Here is a 21016-nt window from a genome sequence, read left to right on the forward strand (position 1 = left end):
GGTTGGGGAATCAGTAGCCCAGGTCGGGGAATCAGTAGCCCAGGTCGGAGAATCAATAGCCCAGGTCGGAGAATCAGTAGCCCAGGTTGGGGAATCAGTAGCCAAGGTCAGGGAATCAGTAGCCCAGGTCGGAGAATCAGTAGCCCAGGTCGGAGAATCAGTAGCCCAGGTCGGGGAATCAGTAGCCCATGTGGGAGAATCAGTAGCCCATGTGGGAGAATCAGTAGCCCAGGTCGGGGAATCAGTAGCCCAGGTCGGGGAATCAGTAGCCCAGGTAGGAGAATCAGTAGCCTAACTTTAACCCCCGCTGCCTATAACTTGAGTGAAGTGTAGTCTATGAAACAGTGAGGAGGATTGTGATAGACTTCAAGAGGACATAGACAGGCTGGTGGAATGGGCGGACACATGGCAGATAAAATTTAACACAGAAAGGTGTGAAGTGATATATTTTGGTAGAAAGAATGAGGAGATGCAATATAAACTAAAGGGTACAATTCTAAAGGGGGTGCACGAACAGCGAGAGCCCTGGGGGTGTGTTTGCACAAATCGTTGAAGGTGGCAGGGCAGCTGGAGAAAGTGGTTAAAAAAGCTAACGGGATCCTGGGCTTCATAAATAGAGGTAAGGGGGGCGAAATTCGGTTCCTTTGTGAGGCGCAAATTAGTTTGTGAGGTCAGGGAGTCCCGCTAAATTCGGAGGTTTTGTGGCGGCAGTACGGCGTCGCGCCCCGATCTCCTTTGCCCGGAGATCGTGACGTCATTGGCGTGCACATCGCCCCGGACCTGAAATTACCCCCCCGCCCCTCAGCAGCATTGCCGGGCACAAACACCGAGAGCTGCAGGAGGCGTGCATCGAGCGGCCGGCTGCTACTGGGGCGATGGTTAAAGGCCAGGTGGCCGAGGTAAGATCAACAACAGCTACCTGCCCTCTTGCAGGGTTTTTCGCGGGTTCCTGCCCGTGATTGGTCAGCCCAGCACTGTGCTGGAGCCACGCTGATTGGACGGGATCGGGGAGCCGGGGGGATTTCATTCCCTTGCTGTGCCTGCAGCGATGGCCCGTCCCTTTCAGCGAGCGGAGGATCTCGTATTCTGGCACGGGTCAGAGTGCAACGCTACTGCACTCACCGTTAGCGCCTGCCGTTAACTTTTCAAACTCTTAAAAGTTAACGCCCCAAACAGCACGCTCCCCAATTTCACCCCATACAGGACTAAAGCCTTGAAATTATGATGAACCTGTATAACACACTGGTCCGGCCACAACTGGGGTATTGTGTCCAATTCTGGGCACCGCACTTTAGGAAGGATGTGAAGGCCTTAGAGAGGGTGCAGAGGAGATTTACGAGAATGGTTCCAGGGATGAGGGGCTTCAGTTACGTGGATAGACTGGAGAAACTGGGGTGGTTCTCCTTGGAGCAGAGAAGGTTGAGAGGAGATTTGATGGGGGTTTGCAATATGGGTCTGTAGGTAATAGCAGGTCTGGGCAAACCGTCTCAGATGTAATCGCACTCGCCCAGCATCCTTCTTTTATCCCGTTAGATGTCCATATTATAAATTATACGACTGAAAATATCTCAACCGTAATGTCACTGAGAAAAGCTGTAAAATAACCAGTGACGTAAATCTACATCAAAATACTAGTTTGTGTCCAGCAATTGTGGTTCAAGGCTGGCTCAGTACCACAACCACTTTATACTGACACAGGTCACACTACAGCTGTGCCTTTCCGCCTCTCAGGAGGACTCATTTTAATATTGTAATCAAACTGTAACCGATTTTTGTCAAGAGCTTGGCCTGCCCGACATCCCTCCCCAACTATCCCCTCCCCTCATTCCTGGTCCTATGGTGTCCCCAAAAATGATTGACGGCCGTTCTCCATCGGGCCTCTTCTCCTCCATTGCCCATGGAACGGGTCGGATTGAGCAGGGCGCACGCTCCAACCACAAGTCCCAGTTGCATCATAGGACCCCGATTTCCATGTTGAAAGGGGCCTATCGGCTGAAACAGGCGGCACTTTAGACGCCCGATGATAGGCCCTTTTCAAAATGGCGGCGGAGTATCACTGGTGTTAATGGGGCGCTGAGGCTCCCACCCCCGGCCCCACCCTGAGACTTCCGGCCCCCCCTCCCACCCACCCCCTCCCCAGCCCCTCCCTGAGGCTCCCGGCCCCCCTCCCCCTCCTGGCCCCTCCCTGAGGCTCCTGGGCCCCCCCCTCCTCCCGGCCCCTCCCTGAGGCTCCCCCCAGTCCCTCCTCGAGGCTCCGCCCCCCCCGGCCCCTCCCTGAGGCTCCCAGTGCCTCCCTGAGTCTCCCAACCCCTCTCCCTGGCCCTCTCTGAGGCTCCCAGCCCCCCTCCCCTCTCCCTCCCTCCTGGCCTCTCCCTGAGGCTCCCACCCCCACCCCCTCTCCCTCCCAGCCACCCCCTGAGACTCCCGGCCCCTACCCCCGGCCCCTCCCTGAGGCTCCCGGTCCCATCCTGAGACTCTCGGCCCCTCCCTCCCGGCCTCTCCTTGTCCCTTCCTGAGACTCCCTGCCCCTCCCAGAGACTCCCGGCCCCTCCCTCCCGGCCCCTCCTTGTCCCTCCCTGAGACTCCCGGCCCCATCCTGAGGCCATTACTATCCCGTTAATACCGGGCTAAGGGAGAGAGAGTTGACTCCATGTATTCGAACAGACAGAAATTCAATGTTTTCATGAGTGTGAAACTACCTCTGAGAGGAACATGATGCAGTCACATCAACACCAGGAGTCCGTGGGGGTCCAAATTCCATGGATGCCCGATGTCTTTTCTAAACAAATGATCCTAAACTAACAGGCCTGAACAATAACATCTATATATTGTACAACAGCAAAATATTACGGATGCTGGAATCTGAAATAAAAACACAGAATGCTGGAAATCTCAGCGGGTCTGTGGAGAGAAACAGAGGTAACGTTTCAGGTCAATGACTCTTAGTCAGAACTGGTGAATGTTCGAGATGAACAAATTCTTAAGGTGCAGTGAGAGGGGGAGGGGAGGAAAGAACAAAAGGGAAGGTCTGTGATAGGGGGGAAGGCAGGAGAGATTAGAGAGACAAAAGGGATGTTGGGCCGACTTGAGATGGTAATGGCCGGAGTTAGAAAAAGATCTGTACACAGTTGTACCTCTCTAATCCGGAAACATTCATGGTTCGGCATTAGTTGGGCCTGAGGGAGAGGAGGGTTTATTTTTTTTAAGTTTTGATTGGCTGGAGCGGCTGTCAGTCAGTGAATGTGTTCGGTGATTGGTTGGAGCGGCTGTCAGTCAGTGAGTCTGTTCGGCAATTGGCTGGAGCAGTTGTCAGTGAGTGTGTGTGTGTTCAGCGATTGGCAGAAGCAGCTGTCAGTCAATGAGTGTGTTCGGTGATTGGCTGGGAGCGGCTGTCAGTCAGTGAATGTGTTTGGCGATTGGCTGGAGCGGCTGTCAGTTAGTGTGTTCGGTGATTGACTGGAGCGGCTGTCAGTGAGCGTGTTCGGTGATTGGCTGGAGCGGCTGTCAGTCAGTGAGTGTGTGCGCACGGGTGCTGAAGGACCACCCACAGGTTGCCAACACACACACACACACACACACACACACACACACACAGGAGCTGCGTGCTGTCGACAGGTACCGGTAAGCATGACCTCCCGTGTTTCATAAAATTCTCTGTTCCGGCTGATCCCGAGGGTGCCAGACCAGAGAGGTCCAACCTGCATTACACATGGCTGGGATCCACTCAATCTGGACATGGTGATACGCTTTACTCCACAGTGTTTCCATCAAACTTCTGTTATATATTGTATATAAACAGAAAGTGCTGGAAATACTCAGCAGGTCAGGCAGCACCTGTGGAGAGAGAAACAGCTCGATGACCTTCCCTCAGAGGACTATTTATATTTCACGTTTCTGGACCCTGCAGTATATTGCCTTTTACGTGGTATATTTCTCTGCTACCTGCAGGAACTACAGTGTGGTGAATATAGACAAAGGACTGATTGAAGTGAATCACATTAGCTGCCCTGGGATTCGGCTCAGCTGCCAGCTGAAGTTGCAGACTGCGTTATGGACAGCGACAGAGGTGAGTGAAGGCAGTGTGCAAGGCACCGAGCCAACAGCATGCAAACACAGGCTCGGGCACAAACACTCCTGCTCCCAACTCTATACAGGCAGCTTGGCAAGCCCGACACCCAGAGAGTCTTGGACTGCAGGAGAATCAAGCGATCTGGGGATCAGGTGGGAAGGTGGAATTGAGGTTGAAGATCAGTCATGATCTTATTGAATGGTACAGAAGGCTCGAGGGGCCGTATAGCATAATCTTGCTCTCAATTCTTATGTTCTTAGATTCTTATCTACAGTATATAGACAGATAATTTACACTGTATTTGGGACCAAATTTACACCATATATATACAGCTCAGTTATATATCGGCAGTTCACATACTGTGTATACACAGCTCACACACACTGTGTATACACAGCTCACTCACACTGTGTATACACAGCTCACACAACCCACACTGGGTATAGACAGCTCAGTTACACTGTGTATACACAGCTCACCCATACTGTGTATACACAGCTCAGTTACACTGTGTACACACAGCTCACCCACACTGTGTACAGACAGCTCACCCACACTGTGTACAGACAGCTCACCCACATTGTGTATACACAGCTCACTCACACTGTGTATACACAGCTCACCCAATACACAGCTCACCCACACTGTATACGCAGCTCACCCACACTGTGTATACACAGCTCACCCACACTGTGAATACAGCTCACCCACACTGTGTATACAGCTCACCCACACTGTGTATACACAGCTCACCCACACTGTGTATACACAGTTCACTCACACTGTATACGCAGCTCACTCACACTGTGTATACAGCTCACCCACACTGTGTATACACAGCTCACCCACACTGTGTATACACAGTTCACTCACACTGTATACACAGCTCACCCACACTGTGTATACACAGCTCACTCACACTGTGTATACACAGCTCACCCAATACACAGCTCACCCACACTGTATACGCAGCTCACCCATACTGTGTATACACAGCTCACCCACACTGTGTATACAGCTCACCCACACTGTGTATACAGCTCACCCACACTGTGTATACACAGCTCACCCACACTGTGTATACAGCTCACCCACACTGTGTATACAGCTCACCCACACTGTGTATACACAGCTCACCCACACTGTGTATACACAGTTCACTCACACTGTATACGCAGCTCACTCACACTGTGTATACAGCTCACCCACACTGTGTATACACAGCTCACCCACACTGTGTATACACAGCTCACTCACACTGTGTATACACAGCTCACTCACACTGTGTATACACAGCTCACCCACATTGTGTATACACAGCTCACTCACACTCACACTGTGTATGCACAGCTCACCCACACTGTGTATACACAGCTCACACACACTGTGTATACACAGCTCGCCCACACTGTATACACAGCTCGCCCACAATGTGTATACACAGCTCGCCCACACTGTGTATACACAGCTCGCCCACACTGTGTATACACAGCTCGCCCACACTGTGTATACACAGCTCACTCACACTGTGTATACACAGCTCACTCACACTGTGTATAGACAGCTCAATTACACTATATGAAGGCATTTGCATTTCTGCAGCTGCAGTGTTTTTGTTATTTGAGTTTTGCTGCTGGATGTCTGAGCGGGGTGCCTGTGGGAGCGGGGTGCCGGGGGGGAGTGGGGTGCGCGGGGGGAGCTGGGGGAGTGGGGTCCCTGGGGGAGTGGGTTGCCCGGGGGGATCCTGTGGAGCGGGGGGAGCGGGGTGCCCTGGGGGAGCAGGGTGCCCGGGGGGAGTGGGGTGCGCAGGGGGAGTGGGGTGCTCTGTGGGGAGTGGGTTGCCCGGGAGGAGCCTGTGGAGCGTGGTGCGCAGGGGGAGCAGGGTGCCCGGGGAAGCGGGGTGCGCAGGGGGAGCAGGGTGCCCGGGGAAGCGGGGTGCCCGGGGGGAGCAGGGTGCCCGGGGGGAGCGGGGTGCGCGGGGGGAGCGGGATGCCCGGAGGGAGATGGGTGCTCTGGTGGAATGGGGTGTACGGGGGGAGCGGGGTGCCCGGGGGGAGCTAGGTGCCCTGGGGGAGTGGGATCCAGGGGGGAGCGGGATGCGCGGGGGGAGTGGGGTGCTCTGTGGGGAGTGGGTTGCCCGGGAGGAGCCTGTGGAGCGGGGTGCGCAGGTGGAGCAGGGTGCCTGGGAAAGCGGGTTGCCCGGGGGGAGCGGGTTGCCAATGTCCGCCTCAGTAAACAATCCTCTGAATGCCGGGGGTGGTATGTTGTTCTGAGGTCGATAATTGTTCAGCTTCGGCCTCTGAACGTCCCTGGACCGGGGCGAACACCCCAGCAACCTGCCGCAGCCCCAGCACACTAACAGTGATCGTGTTCCCCTCGCATCTCCGTAAAGCTATTGATTCGCCCAGCTGCTGAATGTACAGGTTGAACCTCCCTTATCCAGAACTCCCTTATCCGGAACCACCCCGCGTCCAGAACCATTCCCGGCCACCGGGTGGCGCATGCGCAGAACTCCGACATGAACAAATTGAAGTCCTTCCTCGCTGCCGACTCCTGCAATCGCTGGCCTGACCCCGTGATCCACCACCTCTCCCCCCCCACCCCACGGTCTCTCTGCTGCACTCCCAGCCCCAAGCCAGCCAGCCCCGATATCCCCTTGCTCAGTATCTGTACCATCCAATTTAATGTAACCACCCCTCGTCCAGAAAAATCCCTTGTCCAGAACAGGTCAGGTCCTGAGGGTTCTGGATAAGGGAAATTCAACCTGTATTGTGAATGCTATTTGCCTCTACACTATCGAGCTTGGCATTGCCAGCCATGCAGGCTTTCCTGCTGTCTCATCATTCTGTGCTCTGCCTCTGGTCTAACTCCTGTTCAACTTTGTGTTTATTTCTGTCAGGATCAGAAGATTCAGGTATACAGCCTGAAAGGAATGTGTCCTTTAAACGTGCCTCTCCGGGTCCTGGATGTTCCAGCCATTGTTACATGTTTCTTGCCAGTATCACGTGACAACCAGGTAATGGCAAAAGACCATTCGGCCCAACATACCTCTGCCTGATTGGTTGATTAATCTCAGCCACAATAAACTATATAACAACCACAATAACAGCTGTACAGGGTATTGGTGATGTCACACCTGGAATACTGCGTGCAGTTTTGGTTTCCATATTTACGAAAGGATATACTTGCTTTGGAGGCAGTTCAGAGAAGGTTCACTAGATTGATTCTGGAGATGAGGGGGTTGATTTATGAGGAAAGGTTGAGTAAGTTGAGCCTCTACTCATTGGATTTCAGAAGAATGAGAGGTGATCTTATCGAAACGTATAAGATTGAGGGGGCTTGACAGGGTGGATGCAGAGAGGATGTTTCCACTGATAGGGGAGACTAGAACTAGAGGGCACGATCTTAGAATAAGGGGCTGCCCATTTAAAACTGAGATGAGGAGAAATTTCTTCTCTCAGAAGGTTGTGAATCTGTGGAATTCGCTGCCTCAGAGAGTTGTGGAAGCTGGGACATTGAATATATTTAAGACAGAAATAGACAGTTTCTTGAATGATAAGGGGTTATGGGGAGTGGGCGGGAAAGTGGAGCTAAGTCCATGATCAGATTAGCCATGATCTTATTGAATGGCGGAGCATGCTCAAGGGGCCGTATGGCCGACTCCTGCTCCTATTTCTTATGTTCTTAAACTCTCCCGATCACTTCTCTCTTCACAACCACACCCAATGGCCTCTTTCACACATTGTCTGCACACTGCCTGCTTCAGTTAGCTACATTTATATAGCATCTTCTGACCTCCTCAGGACCTCCGAATACTCATCACAGCTAAGTGGAGCCGTTGTTGTTTTGTAGGTAAACGTAGCAGCTAATCTGCACACAGCAGGATCCCACAAACAGCATCATCATCATAGACAATCTCTTGGAATCGAGAAGACTTGCTTCCACTCTTAGCATGAGTCCTTAGGTGGCTGAACAGTCCAATACGAGAACCACAGTCCCTGTCACAGGTGGGACAGACAGTCGTTGAGGGAGAGGGTGGATGGGGAGTCTGGTTTGCCGCACGCTCCTTCCGCTGCCTGCGCTTGATTTCTGCATGCTCTTGGCAACGAGACTCAAGGTGCTCAGCGCCCTCCCGGATGCACTTCCTCCAGTTAGGGCGGTCTATGGCCAGGGACTCCCAGGTGTCAGTGAGGATGTCGCCCTTTATCAGGGAGGCTTTGAGGGTGTCCTTGTAACGTTTCCTCTGCCCGCCTTTGACTCGTTTGCCGTGGACGAGTTCCGAGTAGAGCGCTTGCTTTGGGAGCCTCGTGTCTGGCATGCAAACAATGTGGCCCGCCCAGCGGAGCTGATAAATGCGTCAATGCTGGGGATGTTGGCCTGGTCGAGGACGCTAATGTCGGTGCGTCTGTCCTCCCAGGGGATTTGCAGGATCTTGTGGAGGCATCGTTGGTGGTATTTCTCCAGCGACTTGAAGTGTCTGCTGTACATTGTCAATATTTGTGAGCCATACAGGAGGGCGGGTATTACTACAGCCCTGTAGAGCATGAGCTTGGTGGCAGTTTTGAGGGTCTGGTCTTCAAACAGCACTGAGTGACCAGTTAACTGTTTATGATGAGGTTGAGGAATGATTGTTCACCTTGAATAAAAGGTCACACCCACTGTCCATGCCCACCATCCCCGCCCATCGTCCACGCCCATCGTCCACGCCCACCATCCACGCCCACTGTCCACGCCCACCATCCACGCCCACTGTCCACGCCCACCGTCCATGCCCACTGTCCACGCCCATCGTCCACGCCCATCGTCCACGCCCATCGTCCACGCCCACCATCCACGCCCACTGTCCACGCCCACCATCCCCGCCCATCGTCCACGCCCACCATCCACGCCCACTGTCCACGCCCACCGTCCACGCCCATCGTCCACGCCCACCATCCACGCCCACCATCCCCGCCCATCGTCCACGCCCACCATCCACGCCCATCGTCCACGCCCATCGTCCACGCCCACTGTCCACGCCCACCATCCCCGCCCATCGTCCACGCCCACCATCCCCGCCCATCGTCCACGCCCATCATCCCCGCCCATCGTCCACGCCCACTGTCCACGCCCACCATCCCCGCCCATCGTCCACGCCCATCATCCCCGCCCATCGTCCACGCCCACTGTCCACGCCCACCATCCCCGCCCATCGTCCACGCCCACTGTCCACGCCCACCGTCCACGCCCATCGTCCACGCCCACTGTCCACGCCCACCATCCCCGCCCATCGTCCACGCCCACCATCCCCGCCCATCGTCCACGCCCACCGTCCACGCCCACCATCCACGCCCACCATCCCCGCCCATCGTCCACGCCCACCATCCCCGCCCATCGTCCACGCCCACTGTCCACGCCCATCGTCCACGCCCACCATCCACGCCCACTGTCCCCGCCCATCGTCCACGCCCACCATCCAGGCCCACTGTCCACGCCCACCATCCACGCCCACCATCCACGCCCACTGTCCCCGCCCATCGTCCACGCCCACCATCCCCGCCCATCGTCCACGCCCACTGTCCACGCCCATCGTCCACGCCCACCATCCACGCCCACTGTCCCCGCCCATCGTCCACGCCCACCATCCACGCCCACTGTCCACGCCCACCATCCACGCCCACCATCCACGCCCACTGTCCACGCCGATCAAGTGCACCTCCACTCCCACCAGTGGCACCGACCTTCCACACACCCCACAGAAGGTTCTTCCCGGTGTCTGAGTCGCCTCCTTTCCCCAGTGGTCAACGGGCCATCATGTAGGCTCATCGCCGAGAGCATGCAGAAACCAAGCGCAAGCAGCGGAAAGAGCGTGCGGCAAACCAGTCCCATCCATCCTTCCCCTCAACGACTGTCTGTCCCACCTGTGGCAGGGACTGTGGCTCTTGTATTGGACTGTTCAGCCACCTAAAGACTCATTTTTAAGAGTGGAAGCAAGTCTTCCTCGATTCCGAGGGACTGCCGATGATGATGATGTAGAGAAAACACTCGCACTCTCCCCACAACGCTCTGCTGTCGGAGTACACCAGAATCTCCATAAGAACCAGGTTAATGGCCATAAACATTGCACCTCCAGAGGTGCTGCCATTCTCCTGGCAAGGGATGGGGGTGACCTCTGGCCCATATTTCAATAATTAGGCCAACCGCAGACTTTAAAGTGCAATACTTCTAATCCTGTTGTGATCCGACTCCCAGAGTAACTATAACAACAGATGCAGATGGAGCTGTCAAGTGACAAATGAGCTGTGTTTTGTGTCCATTCCCTCACACTATTGTCAGTAATAGGTTCTACTGCCAGCTCTCCTCACACAGCGTTGCGTACTCAGGAATTTGGGCGCAACCCTCACCATTCTCTGCTGATTCATTTTACGAATGGAAAGCAATGGGAGAGCTTGGGCAATGGAAGTCTTAATATGAATTGCTGACTCTGTGTAAGACCAGAGTGTGGGCTGGAGTAGGCAAAACACAGGCTGTCTGTATTCAATTAACGAGCCGCTCACAGCTTGGCCGCATATGATGCAGGGCCACTAGTTAATCTTTTCACTGGAAATAGATCAAAGAATATGAATGCCACATCGATAGGGCAGTGTTGTTTGAAACATTGTTCTGCCAAGGGGCCGCTATGTTCCCTGCACAACATTCCGGTGCAAAGATGAATCACAGAATCATAGAAGTTTACAGCATGGAGGGAGGCCATTTCGGCCCATTGTGTCCGCGCCGGCCGACCAAGAGCTCTCCAGCCTAATCCCACTTTCCAGCTCTAGGTCTGTAGCCCTGTGGGTTACAGCACTTCAGGTGCACATCCAAGTACTTTTTAAATGTGGTGAGGGTTTCTGTCTCGACCACCCTTTCAGGCAGTGAGTTCCAGACCCCACCACCCTCTGGGTGAAGACATTTCCCCTCAAATCACCTTTAAACCTTCTACTAATTACTTTAAATTTATGCCCCCTGGTTGTTGACCCCTCTGCGAAGGGAAACAGGTCCTTCCTATCCACTCTGTCTCGGCCTCTCATAATTTTATACATCTCAATAAGGTCTCCCCTCAGCTTCTCTTTTCCAAAGAAAACAAACCCAGCCTATCCAATCTGTCCTCATAGCTAAAATTCTCCAGTCCCGGCAACATCCTTGTAAATCTCCTCTGTACCCTCCCGAGTGCAATCGCATCTTTCCTGTAATGTGGTGGGCAGAACTGCACGCAGTACTCCAGCTGTGGCCTAACCAGTGTTTTATACAGTTCAAGCATAACCTCCCTGCTCTTGTATTGTATGCCTCGGCTAATAAAGGCCAGTATTCCGTATGCCTTCTTAACCACCTTATCCATCTGGCTTGCTACCTTCAGGGATCTGTGGACCTGCACTCCAAGGTCCCTTTGTTTCTCTTCACTTCTCAGTGTCCTATCATTTAATGTATATTCCTTTTCATTGTTAGACCTTCCAAATGCATTACCTCACACTTCTCCGGATTAAATTCCATTTGCCATTGTTCTGCCCACCTGACCAGTTCATTGAGATCTTCTTGCAGTCTGCAGCTTTCTTCTTCATTATCAACCACACAGCCAATTTTAGCATCATCTGCAAACTTCTTAATCATACCCCCTACATTCAAGTCTAAATCATTGATGCATATCACAAAAAGCAAGGGACCTAGTACTGAGCCCTGCAGAACCCCACTGGATACAGCTTTCCAGTCACAAACACCCATTAACCATTATCCTTTGCTTCCTGCCCATGAGCCAATTTTGGATCCAACTTGCCGCTTTGCCTTGGATCCATGGGCTTTTACTTTCATGACCAGTCTGCCATGTGGGACCTTATCAAAAGCCTTGCTAAAATCCACATGTACTAGATCAAACCCTCATCAACCCTCCTTGTTACCACCTCAAAAAATTCAATCAAGTTAGTCAGACATGACCTTCCCTTAACAAATCCGTGCTAACTGTCCTTGATTAATCCGTATCTTTCTAAATGAAGATTTATCTTGTTTGCAATAATTTTCCCACCACCGAGGTTAGACTGACTGACCTGTAATTACTCGGTCTATCCCTTTCTCCCTTTTAAACAAAGCTACAACATTACCAGTCCTCCGGCACTGCACCTGTAGCCAGAGAGGATTGGAAACTGATGGTAAGAGCCTCTGCTATTTCCTCTTTTGCTTCTCTTAACAGCCTGGGATACATTTCATCCGGGCCTGGGGACTTAACCACTTTCAAAGCTGCTAAACCCTTAATACTTCCTCTCTCACTTTGTTTATTTCATCTAATATTTCACACACCTCCTCCCTGACTGCAATGTCTGAATCGCCCCTCTCTTTTGTGAAAACTGACGCAAAATATTCATTAAGAACCATACCCACGTCTTCTGCCTCTGCACACAGCTTACCTTTATGGTCTCCAATATGCCCCTCTCTTTCTTTAGTTATCCTCTTGTTCTTAATGTATTTATAAAACATCTTTGGGTTTTCCTTGATTTTACTTGATAAAATGTTTTCATGCTCTCTCTTTGCTTTCCTAATTTCATTTTTTAATTTCACCCCTGCACTTTCTATACTCCGAGGATTTCTTCAATACCGATCCCTCCTCGGTATCTGTCATAAGCCTCCCTTTTTTTCTTTATCCTACCCTGTTTGTCCCTTGATATCCAGGGGGCTCTAGATTTGTTAGTCCCACCCTTTTTCTTTAAGGGAACATACTGAACCCTCACTATCTCCTTCTTGAATGCCTCCCATTGCTCTGACACTGATTCACCTTCAAGTAGCTGTTTCCAGGCAACTTTGGCCAAATCACATCTCAGCTTAGCAAAATTAGATTTACCCTAATTGAGAAATGTTATTCCTGGTCTATCTTTGTCCTTAAAAAAGGAGGGAGAGAGAAAAAACAGGGAATTATAGACCGGTCAGCCTGACATCGGTAGTGGGTAAAATGATGGAATCAATTATTAAGGATGTCATAGCAGCGCATTTGGAAAGAGGTGACATGATAGGTCCATGTCAGCATGGATTTGTGAAAGGAAAATCATGCTTGACAAATCTTCTGGAATTTTTTGAGGATGTTTCCAGTAGAGTGGACAAGGGAGAACCAGTTGATGTGGTGTATTTGGACTTTCAGAGGGCTTTCGACAAGGTCCCACACAAAAAATTAATGTGCAAAGTTAAAGCACATGGATTGGGGGTAGTGTGCTGACGTGGATTGAGAACTGGTTGGCAGACAGGAAGCAAAGAGTAGGAGTAAATGGGTACTTTTCAGAATGGCAGGCAGTGACTAGTGGGGTACTGCAAGGTTCTGTGCTGGGGCCCCAGCTGCTTACATTGTACATTAATGATTTAGACGAGGGAATTAAATTTATATCTCCAAATTTGCGGATGACACTAAGTTGGGTGGCAGTGTGAGCTGCGAGGAGGATGCAATGAGGCTGCAGAGTGACTTGGATAGGTTAGGAGAGTGGGCAAATGGATGGCAGATGAAGTATAATGTGGATAAATGTGAGGTTATCCACTGTGGTGGTAAAAACAGAGAGACAGACTATTATCTGAGTGGTGACAGATTAGGAAAAGGGGAGGTGCAACGAGACCTGGGTGTCATGGTACATCAGTCTTTGAAGGTTGGCATGCAGGTACAGCAGGCGGTTAAGAAAGCAAATGGATTGTTGGCCTTCATAGCGAGGGGATTTGAGTACAGGGGCAGGGAGGTGTTACTACAGTTGTACAGGGCCTTGGTGAGGCCACACCTGGAATATTGTGTGCAGTTTTGGTCTCCTAACTTGAGGAAGGACATTCTTGCTATTGAGGGAGTGCAGCAGAGGTTCACCAGACTGATTCCCAGGATGGCGGGACTGACATATCAAGAAAGACTGGATCAACTGGGATTGTATTCACTAGAGTTCAGAAGAATGAGAGGGGATCTCATAGAAACGTTTAAAATTCTGACAGGTTTAGACAGGTTAGATGCAGGAAGAATGTTCCCAATGTTGGGGAAGTCCAGAACCAGGGGTCACAGTCTAAGGATAAGGGGTAAGCCATTTAGGACCGAGATGAGGAGAAACTTCTTCATCCAGAGAGTGGTGAACCTGTGGAATTCTCTACCACAGAAAGTTGTTGAGGCCAATTCACTAAATATATTCAAAAAGGAGTTAGATGTAGTCCTTACTACTAGGGGGATCAAGGGGTATGGCGAGAAAGCAAGAATGGGGTACTGAAGTTGCATGTTTAGCCATGAACTCATTGAATGGCGGTGCAGGCTCGAAGGGCCGAATGGCCTACTCCTGCACCTATTTTCTATGTTTCTATGTTTTTCATAACTACCCTAAGTCTAACTGAATTATGATCACTAGCACCAAAATGCTCTCCCGCTGATACCCCTTCCACCTGCCCAGCTTCATTCCCTAAAACTAAGTCCAGAAGCGCCCCCTCCCGTGTTGGGCTTGTTACATGCTGACTAAAGAAGTTCTTCTGAATGCAGTTTAGGAATTCCGCAGCCTCTATTCCAATCACATAAATTTTGTCCCAGTTCATATTCGGGTAGTTGAAATCCCCTGCTATTACTGCCCTGTAGTTTTTGCACTTCAGGGCTGGGAACTCAACATCCAGGGTATTCAACATTCAGGAAGGATAGAATAAAAGGAAAAGGAGGTGGGGTAGCATTGCTGGTTAAGGAGGAGATTAATGCAATAGTTAGGAAGGACATTAGCTTGGATGATGTGGAATCTCTATGCAGAACACCAAAGGGCAAAAAACGTTAGTGGGATTTGTGTACAGACCTCCAAACAGTAGTAGTGATGTTGGGGAGGGCATCAAACAGGAAATTAGGGGTGCATGCAATAAAGGTGCAGCAGTTATAATGGGTGACTTTAATATGCACATAGATTGGGATAACCAAACTGGAAGCAATACGGTGGAGGAGGATTTCCTGGGGTGCATAAGGGATGGTTTTCTAGACCAATATGTCGAGGAACCAACTAGGGGGAGGCCATCTTAGACTGGGTGTTGTGTAATGAGAGAGGATTAATTAGAAATCTCGTTGTGCGAGGCCCCTTGGGGAAGAGTGACCATAATATGGTGGAATTCTGCAGAAGGATGGAGAATGAAACAGTTAATTCAGAGACCATGGTCCAGAACTTAAAGAAGGGCAACTTTGAAGGTATGAGGCGTGAATTGGCTGGGATAGATTGGCGAATGATACTTAAGGGGTTGACTGTGGATGGGCAATGGCAGACATTTAGAGATCGCATGGATGAACTACAACAATTGTACATTCCTGTCTGGCGTAAAAATAAAAAAGGGAAGGTGGCTCAACCGTGGCTATCAAGGGAAATCAGGGATGGTATTAAAGCCAAGGAAGTGGCATACAAATTGGCCAGATATAGCAGCGAACCTGGGGACTGGGAGAAATTTAGAACTCAGTAGAGGAGGACAAAGGGTTTGATTAGGACAGGGAAAATGGAGTACAAGAAGAAGCTTGCAGGGAACATTAAGACGGATTGCAAAAGTTTCTATAGATATGTAAAGAGAAAAAGGTTAGTAAAGACAAACATAGGTCCTCTGCAGTCAGAATCAGGGAAAGTCATAACTGGGAACAAAGAAATGGCAGACCAATTGAACAAGTACTTTGTTTCAGTATTCATTAAAGAGGACACAAACAACCTTCCGGATATAAAAGGGGTCAGAGGGTTTAGTAAGGAGGAGGAACTGAGGGAAATCCTTATTAGTCGGGAAATTGTGTTGGGGAAATTGATGGGATTAAAGGCCGATAAATCCCCAGGGCCTGCATCCCAGAGTACTTAAGGAAGTGGCCTTGGAAATAGCGGATGCATTAACAGTCATTTTCCAACATTCCATTGACTCTGGATCAGTTCCTATCGAGTGGAGGGTAGCCAATGTAACCCCACTTTTTAAAAAAGGAGGGAGAGAGAAAACATGGAATTATAGACCGGTCAGCCTGACCTCAGTAGTGGGTAAAATGATGGAATCAATTATTAAGGATGTCAGAGCAGCGCATTTGGAAAGAGGTGACATGATAGGTCCAAGTCAGCATGGATTTGTGAAAGGGAAATCATGCTTGACAAATCTTCTGGAATTTTTTGAGGATGTTTCCAGTAGAGTGGACAAGGGAGAACCAGTTGATGTGGTGTATTTGGACTTTCAGAAGGCTTTCGACAAGGCCCCACACAAGAGATTAATGTGCAAAGTTAAAGCACATGGGATTGGGGGTAGTGTGCTGACATGGATTGAGAACTGGTTGTCAGACAGGAAGCAAAGAATAGGAGTAAATGGGTACTTTTCAGAATGGCAGGCAGTGACTAGTGGGGTACCGCAAGGTTCTGTGCTGGGGCCCCAGCTGTTTACATTGTACATTAATGATTTAGACGAGGGGATTAAATGTAGTATCTCTAAATTTGCGGATGACACTAAGTTGGGTGTCAGTGTGAGCTGCGAGGAGGATGCTATGAGCCTGCAGAGTGACTTGGATAGGTTAGGTGAGTGGGCAAATGCATGGCAGATGAAGTATAATGTGGATAAATGTGAGGTTATCCACTTTGGTGGTAAAAACAAAGAGACAGACTATTATCTGAATGGTGACAGATTAGGAAAAGGGGAGGTGCAATGAGACCTGGGTGTCATGGTACATCAGTCATTGAAGGTTGGCATGCAGGTACAGCAGGCGGTTAAGACAACAAATGGCATGTTGGCCTTCATAGCGAGGGGATTTGAGTACAGGGGCAGGGAGGTATTGCTACAGTTGTACAGGGCCTTGGTGAGGCCACACCCGGAGTATTGTGTGCAGTTTTGGTCTCCTAACTTGAGGAAGGACATTCTTGCTATTGAGGGAGTGCAGCGAAGGTTCACCAGACTGATTCCCGGGATGGTGGGACTGACCTATCAAGAAAGACTGGATCAACTGGGCTTGTATTCACTGGAGTTCAGAAGAATGAGAGGGGACCTCATAGAAACGTTTAAAATTCTGACGGGTTTAGACAGGTTAGATGCAGGAAGAATGTTCCCAATGTTGGGGAAGTCCAGAACCAGGGGTCACAGTCTAAGGATAAGGGGTAAGCCATTTAGGACCGAGATGAGGAGAAACTTCTTCACCCAGAGAGTGGTGAACCTGTGGAATTCTCTACCACAGAAAGCTGTTGAGGCCAATTCACTAAATATATTCAAAAAGAAGTTAGATGAAGTCCTTACTACTAGGGGGATCAAGGGGTATGGCGAGAAAGCAGGAATGGGGTACTGAAGTTGCATGTTCAGCCATGAACTCATTGAATGGCGGTGCAGGCTCGAAGGGCCGAATGGCCTACTCCTGCACCTATTTTCTATGTTTCTATGTTTCTATGTTCCTCAGAAATGTGTCGACATATTTGCTCTTCTATCTCCCTCTGACTGTTTGGGAGTCTATAATACACACCCAGCAATGTGATTGCCCCTTTTTTGTTCTTCAATTCAACCCATATGGCCTCATTTAATGATCCTTTCAACATATCATCCCTCTTCCCAGCTGTAATGGGTGACATAGAAACATAGAAAATAGGTGCAGGAGTAGGCCATTCGGCCCTTCGAGCCTGCACCGCCATTCAATGAGTTCATGGCTGAACATGCAACTTCAGTACCCCATTCCTGCTTTCTCGCCATATCCCTTGATCCCCCTAGTAGTAAGGACTTCATCTAACTCCTTTTTGAATATATTTAGTGAATTGGCCTCAACAACTTTCTGTGGTAGAGAATTCCACAGGTTCACCACTCTCTGGGTGAAGAAGTTTCTCCTCATCTCGGTCCTAAATGGCTTACCCCTTATCCTTAGACTGTGACCCCTGGTTCTGGACTTCCCCAACATTAATAAGAACATAAGAACAGAAGAACATAAGAATTAGGAACAGGAGTAGGCCATCTAGCCCCTCGAGCCTGCTCCGCCATCCAACAAGATCATGGCTGATCTGGCCATGGACTCTGCTCCACTTACCCGCCCGTTCTCTGTAACCCTTAATTCCCTTATAGGTTAAAAATCTATCGATCTGTGACTTGAATACATTCAATGAGCTAGCCTCAACTGCTTCCTTGGGCAGAGAATTCCACAGATTCACAACCCTCTGGGAGAAGAAATTCCTTCTCAACTCGGTTTTAAATTTGCTGCCCCGTATTTTGAGGCTGTGCCCCCTAGTTCTCGTCTAGTCTAGTCTGGACATTGTGCCGTGGACTCAGTCAGACCCAAGCTGTTGTGCTGAGCACTGCAGGTAATGGAGGACGTCTCACTCCACAGGAGTGAGGTTCAAATAACTAGGTGTGGAGGTCATTACCCCGATTCCTGGTTTATATCACCAGGACAGCGGGAATGCCAGCAGTGGATGAGCTGGCCTCCACGTGCCATCTTCCAACTGGTGCTCCCACACCAGGGGTGGAGTCTGCAAAGATCTGAATCATGGAATGGTTACAGCACGAAGGTCATTCGGCTCGTCGAGCCCGTGCCGACTCTCAGCCAGTCCCACTCCCCCGCCCTTTCCCCGTAGCCCTGCAATTCATTTTCCTTCAGATACTTATCCAACTCCCTTCTGAAAGATAAAATTGAGGCTACCCCACCACCCTTTCCAGCAGTGCATTCCAGATCTTAACCACTCGCTGCATAAAAAAGTTTTTTCTTACATCACCTTTGGTTCTTTTGCCAAGCACCTTATGGTGCCTTGTGTTTTCAGTATGTGCCAAAGTGTAAGGATTACATTAAGGTTGAAATGTGGCAGTCCTTCTCTAAACATTGAATTTTTGTTTCCATCACTTTGCCACAGAAATCTACTCTAATGCTGGCTGGCATGGCCGATGGAATGATTGCGGTCTATTCATTGGTCAGTGAGATTCCCGAGGACCCGTGCTCCTACCTGTGCTCACGTACGGCAAACAAGTTCCAGTTTAAGATCTCCGACAATGACCCCCGACAGAATGCCTACCCAGTCACGGTTATGGTGGCAGTGAACAGTGGGTCAGAAGTGTGGTACAGCAACGGTTCTGGGCTCCTGGTCATAGACACGCTGACTTCTGAAATCATTCGCCGATTGGAACCTTATCAGCCTCCTTCTCGGGTCATATCAATGACTTGCAACTTGGGGGGTAATGGTGAAGAGGCTGTCTGGTGTCTGGATGACAAGACAAACACCTTGGTTATGTACCGTGCTTATCAGATCTGTGCCCACTACACCTGCAGTGACTGTAATCCATTGAGGGACATGTTCCCCATCCAGCAGCCCGTCAGTTCCACATCAACCACAGCCATTACACCCAAGGATGCCAATGACGCCAACTCCACAGACTTGAACATCATCTTCAATGATGCGGTTGGGACGCAGATCATAAGACATTTTGACTCCATGACCGATTACTGTTCTCTGTCCTCCTACTCTTCCTCCTGCACCAACAGGAACACCAGATCCTCACTCAGTGTCCTGAGCTCCCCAGCCAGCCCCACCAGTATTCCTTATTTTACTGACTGCGAAGAGTCAGACAAGTCAAATGTATCATGTGACAGATCTGAGAACGCCTCCCCATCAGTGGATGATGTCGAGCAGCTACAGGCTGTAAAAGTCTTAACAGTAAAGGACACACTGTGGATACCCAGGTAGGTGGGTTATCAGCTTTACTCAATTGGAAACACAGATACACTCACAACTTAATTGCAGGATGGTGAATATCACAAAGCAGAATTGGAGAGTGCAGCTGCTACCAGGGTGCCTATACACAACTCCCACTCCAGTCTTAAATCTTTTCCTGTTAATTCAACCCATAAAGTCCCCACTGCCTGCTGCTTACCTCTCGTTATCATTGAAATGATTTTATCTTTAATCACGAAGGTGGCTACTCCGCCTCTACCATTTCCCTATCTGTCCTGTAGACAATGTAACTGGGTATATTTAGTTCCCAGTCCTCACCGTCTTGCAGCATGTCTCAGTCATGGCTGCCACATCATACCCTCCAATTTGAATTTGTGCCTGCAGTTCATTTAATTTGTTACTTATACTCTGTGCGTTTGTATAAAGAATGCTTATTTGGGCCTGTTTTCTCACATGTTTCTTATTTCTCTCTCCTGGTTTAATCACTTTACATCTTTTAATTTACCCTTTACCTGTAAAAGCACAATTTCTGACTGTTACTCTACTCCCTTCCCTTTCGTTTGTTTTTGAACTAGTATTTGTGCTACAATTTCCCCTTGAGCCCTCCCCCTCCCCCAAGGACTTTACTAGTTTAAAGTCCTTGTGATCACCCTATTTATCCTTTCTGTCAGGACCCTGGTCCCAGACTGGTTCAGGTGGAGCTCATCCCAATGGTACAGCTCCTTCCTGTCCCAATACTGGTGCCAGTGCCCCATGAAATGGAACTCCTCTTTCCCACACCAGTCCTTTAGCTACGTGTTTACCTCCCGAATCAGCTTATCCCTACGCCAATTTGCACGTGGCTCAGGTAATCTAGAGATTATAACCTTTGAGGTCCTGTTCTTTAATTTAGCTCCGAGTTCCTGGTATTCCCCAAACAGGACCTCTTGCCTACTTTCCTCCATGTTGTTGGTCCCAACATGGACCACAACCACTGCAAGCCCCAATCCCTCTCCAATAGCCTTTCAAGTGTTCAAGCAAGGGTCAGTACTGGGGCCTCAGCTATGTACAAGCTATATAATTGTTAGATCTCTTAATTTCCAATGAAATACGAACTCCGATTATAGTTTTAATGTCACTTTATTTCTTGGCAGACAGCAACAAGCTCTTGGCTTTAAGCCAGGTCTTTGTCCTTCTGAGACCACATGGTCAAAATGGCTGTACTTATACCTGGATCAATTTACAGAAAATAACTCACCTTCTTTGACCTTATTAGCTCAATTAATAGTCTTTTAACCTTTTAATTGGCTCGCTACCCAAAGTCCTAAAATGTCAAGTTGATTGATGACTG

General features: G+C 49.8%; 1 protein-coding gene across 1 annotated transcript in view; it reads left to right on the forward strand.

The window, feature by feature from the left end:
* lrrk1 (leucine-rich repeat kinase 1) overlaps nt 1–21016 on the forward strand; it is a 347784-nt gene that overhangs the window by 280782 nt on the left and 45986 nt on the right. The window contains exons 30-32 of the mRNA XM_070858707.1: nt 3949–4066; nt 6969–7085; nt 18871–19694. Of these exons, the coding sequence (XP_070714808.1) occupies nt 3949–4066; nt 6969–7085; nt 18871–19694 (1059 nt within the window). The remainder of the gene's footprint in view (nt 1–3948; nt 4067–6968; nt 7086–18870; nt 19695–21016) is intronic.

This window comes from Pristiophorus japonicus, chromosome 17, assembly GCF_044704955.1.
Source record: "Pristiophorus japonicus isolate sPriJap1 chromosome 17, sPriJap1.hap1, whole genome shotgun sequence".
NCBI lineage: Eukaryota > Metazoa > Chordata > Chondrichthyes > Pristiophoridae > Pristiophorus > Pristiophorus japonicus.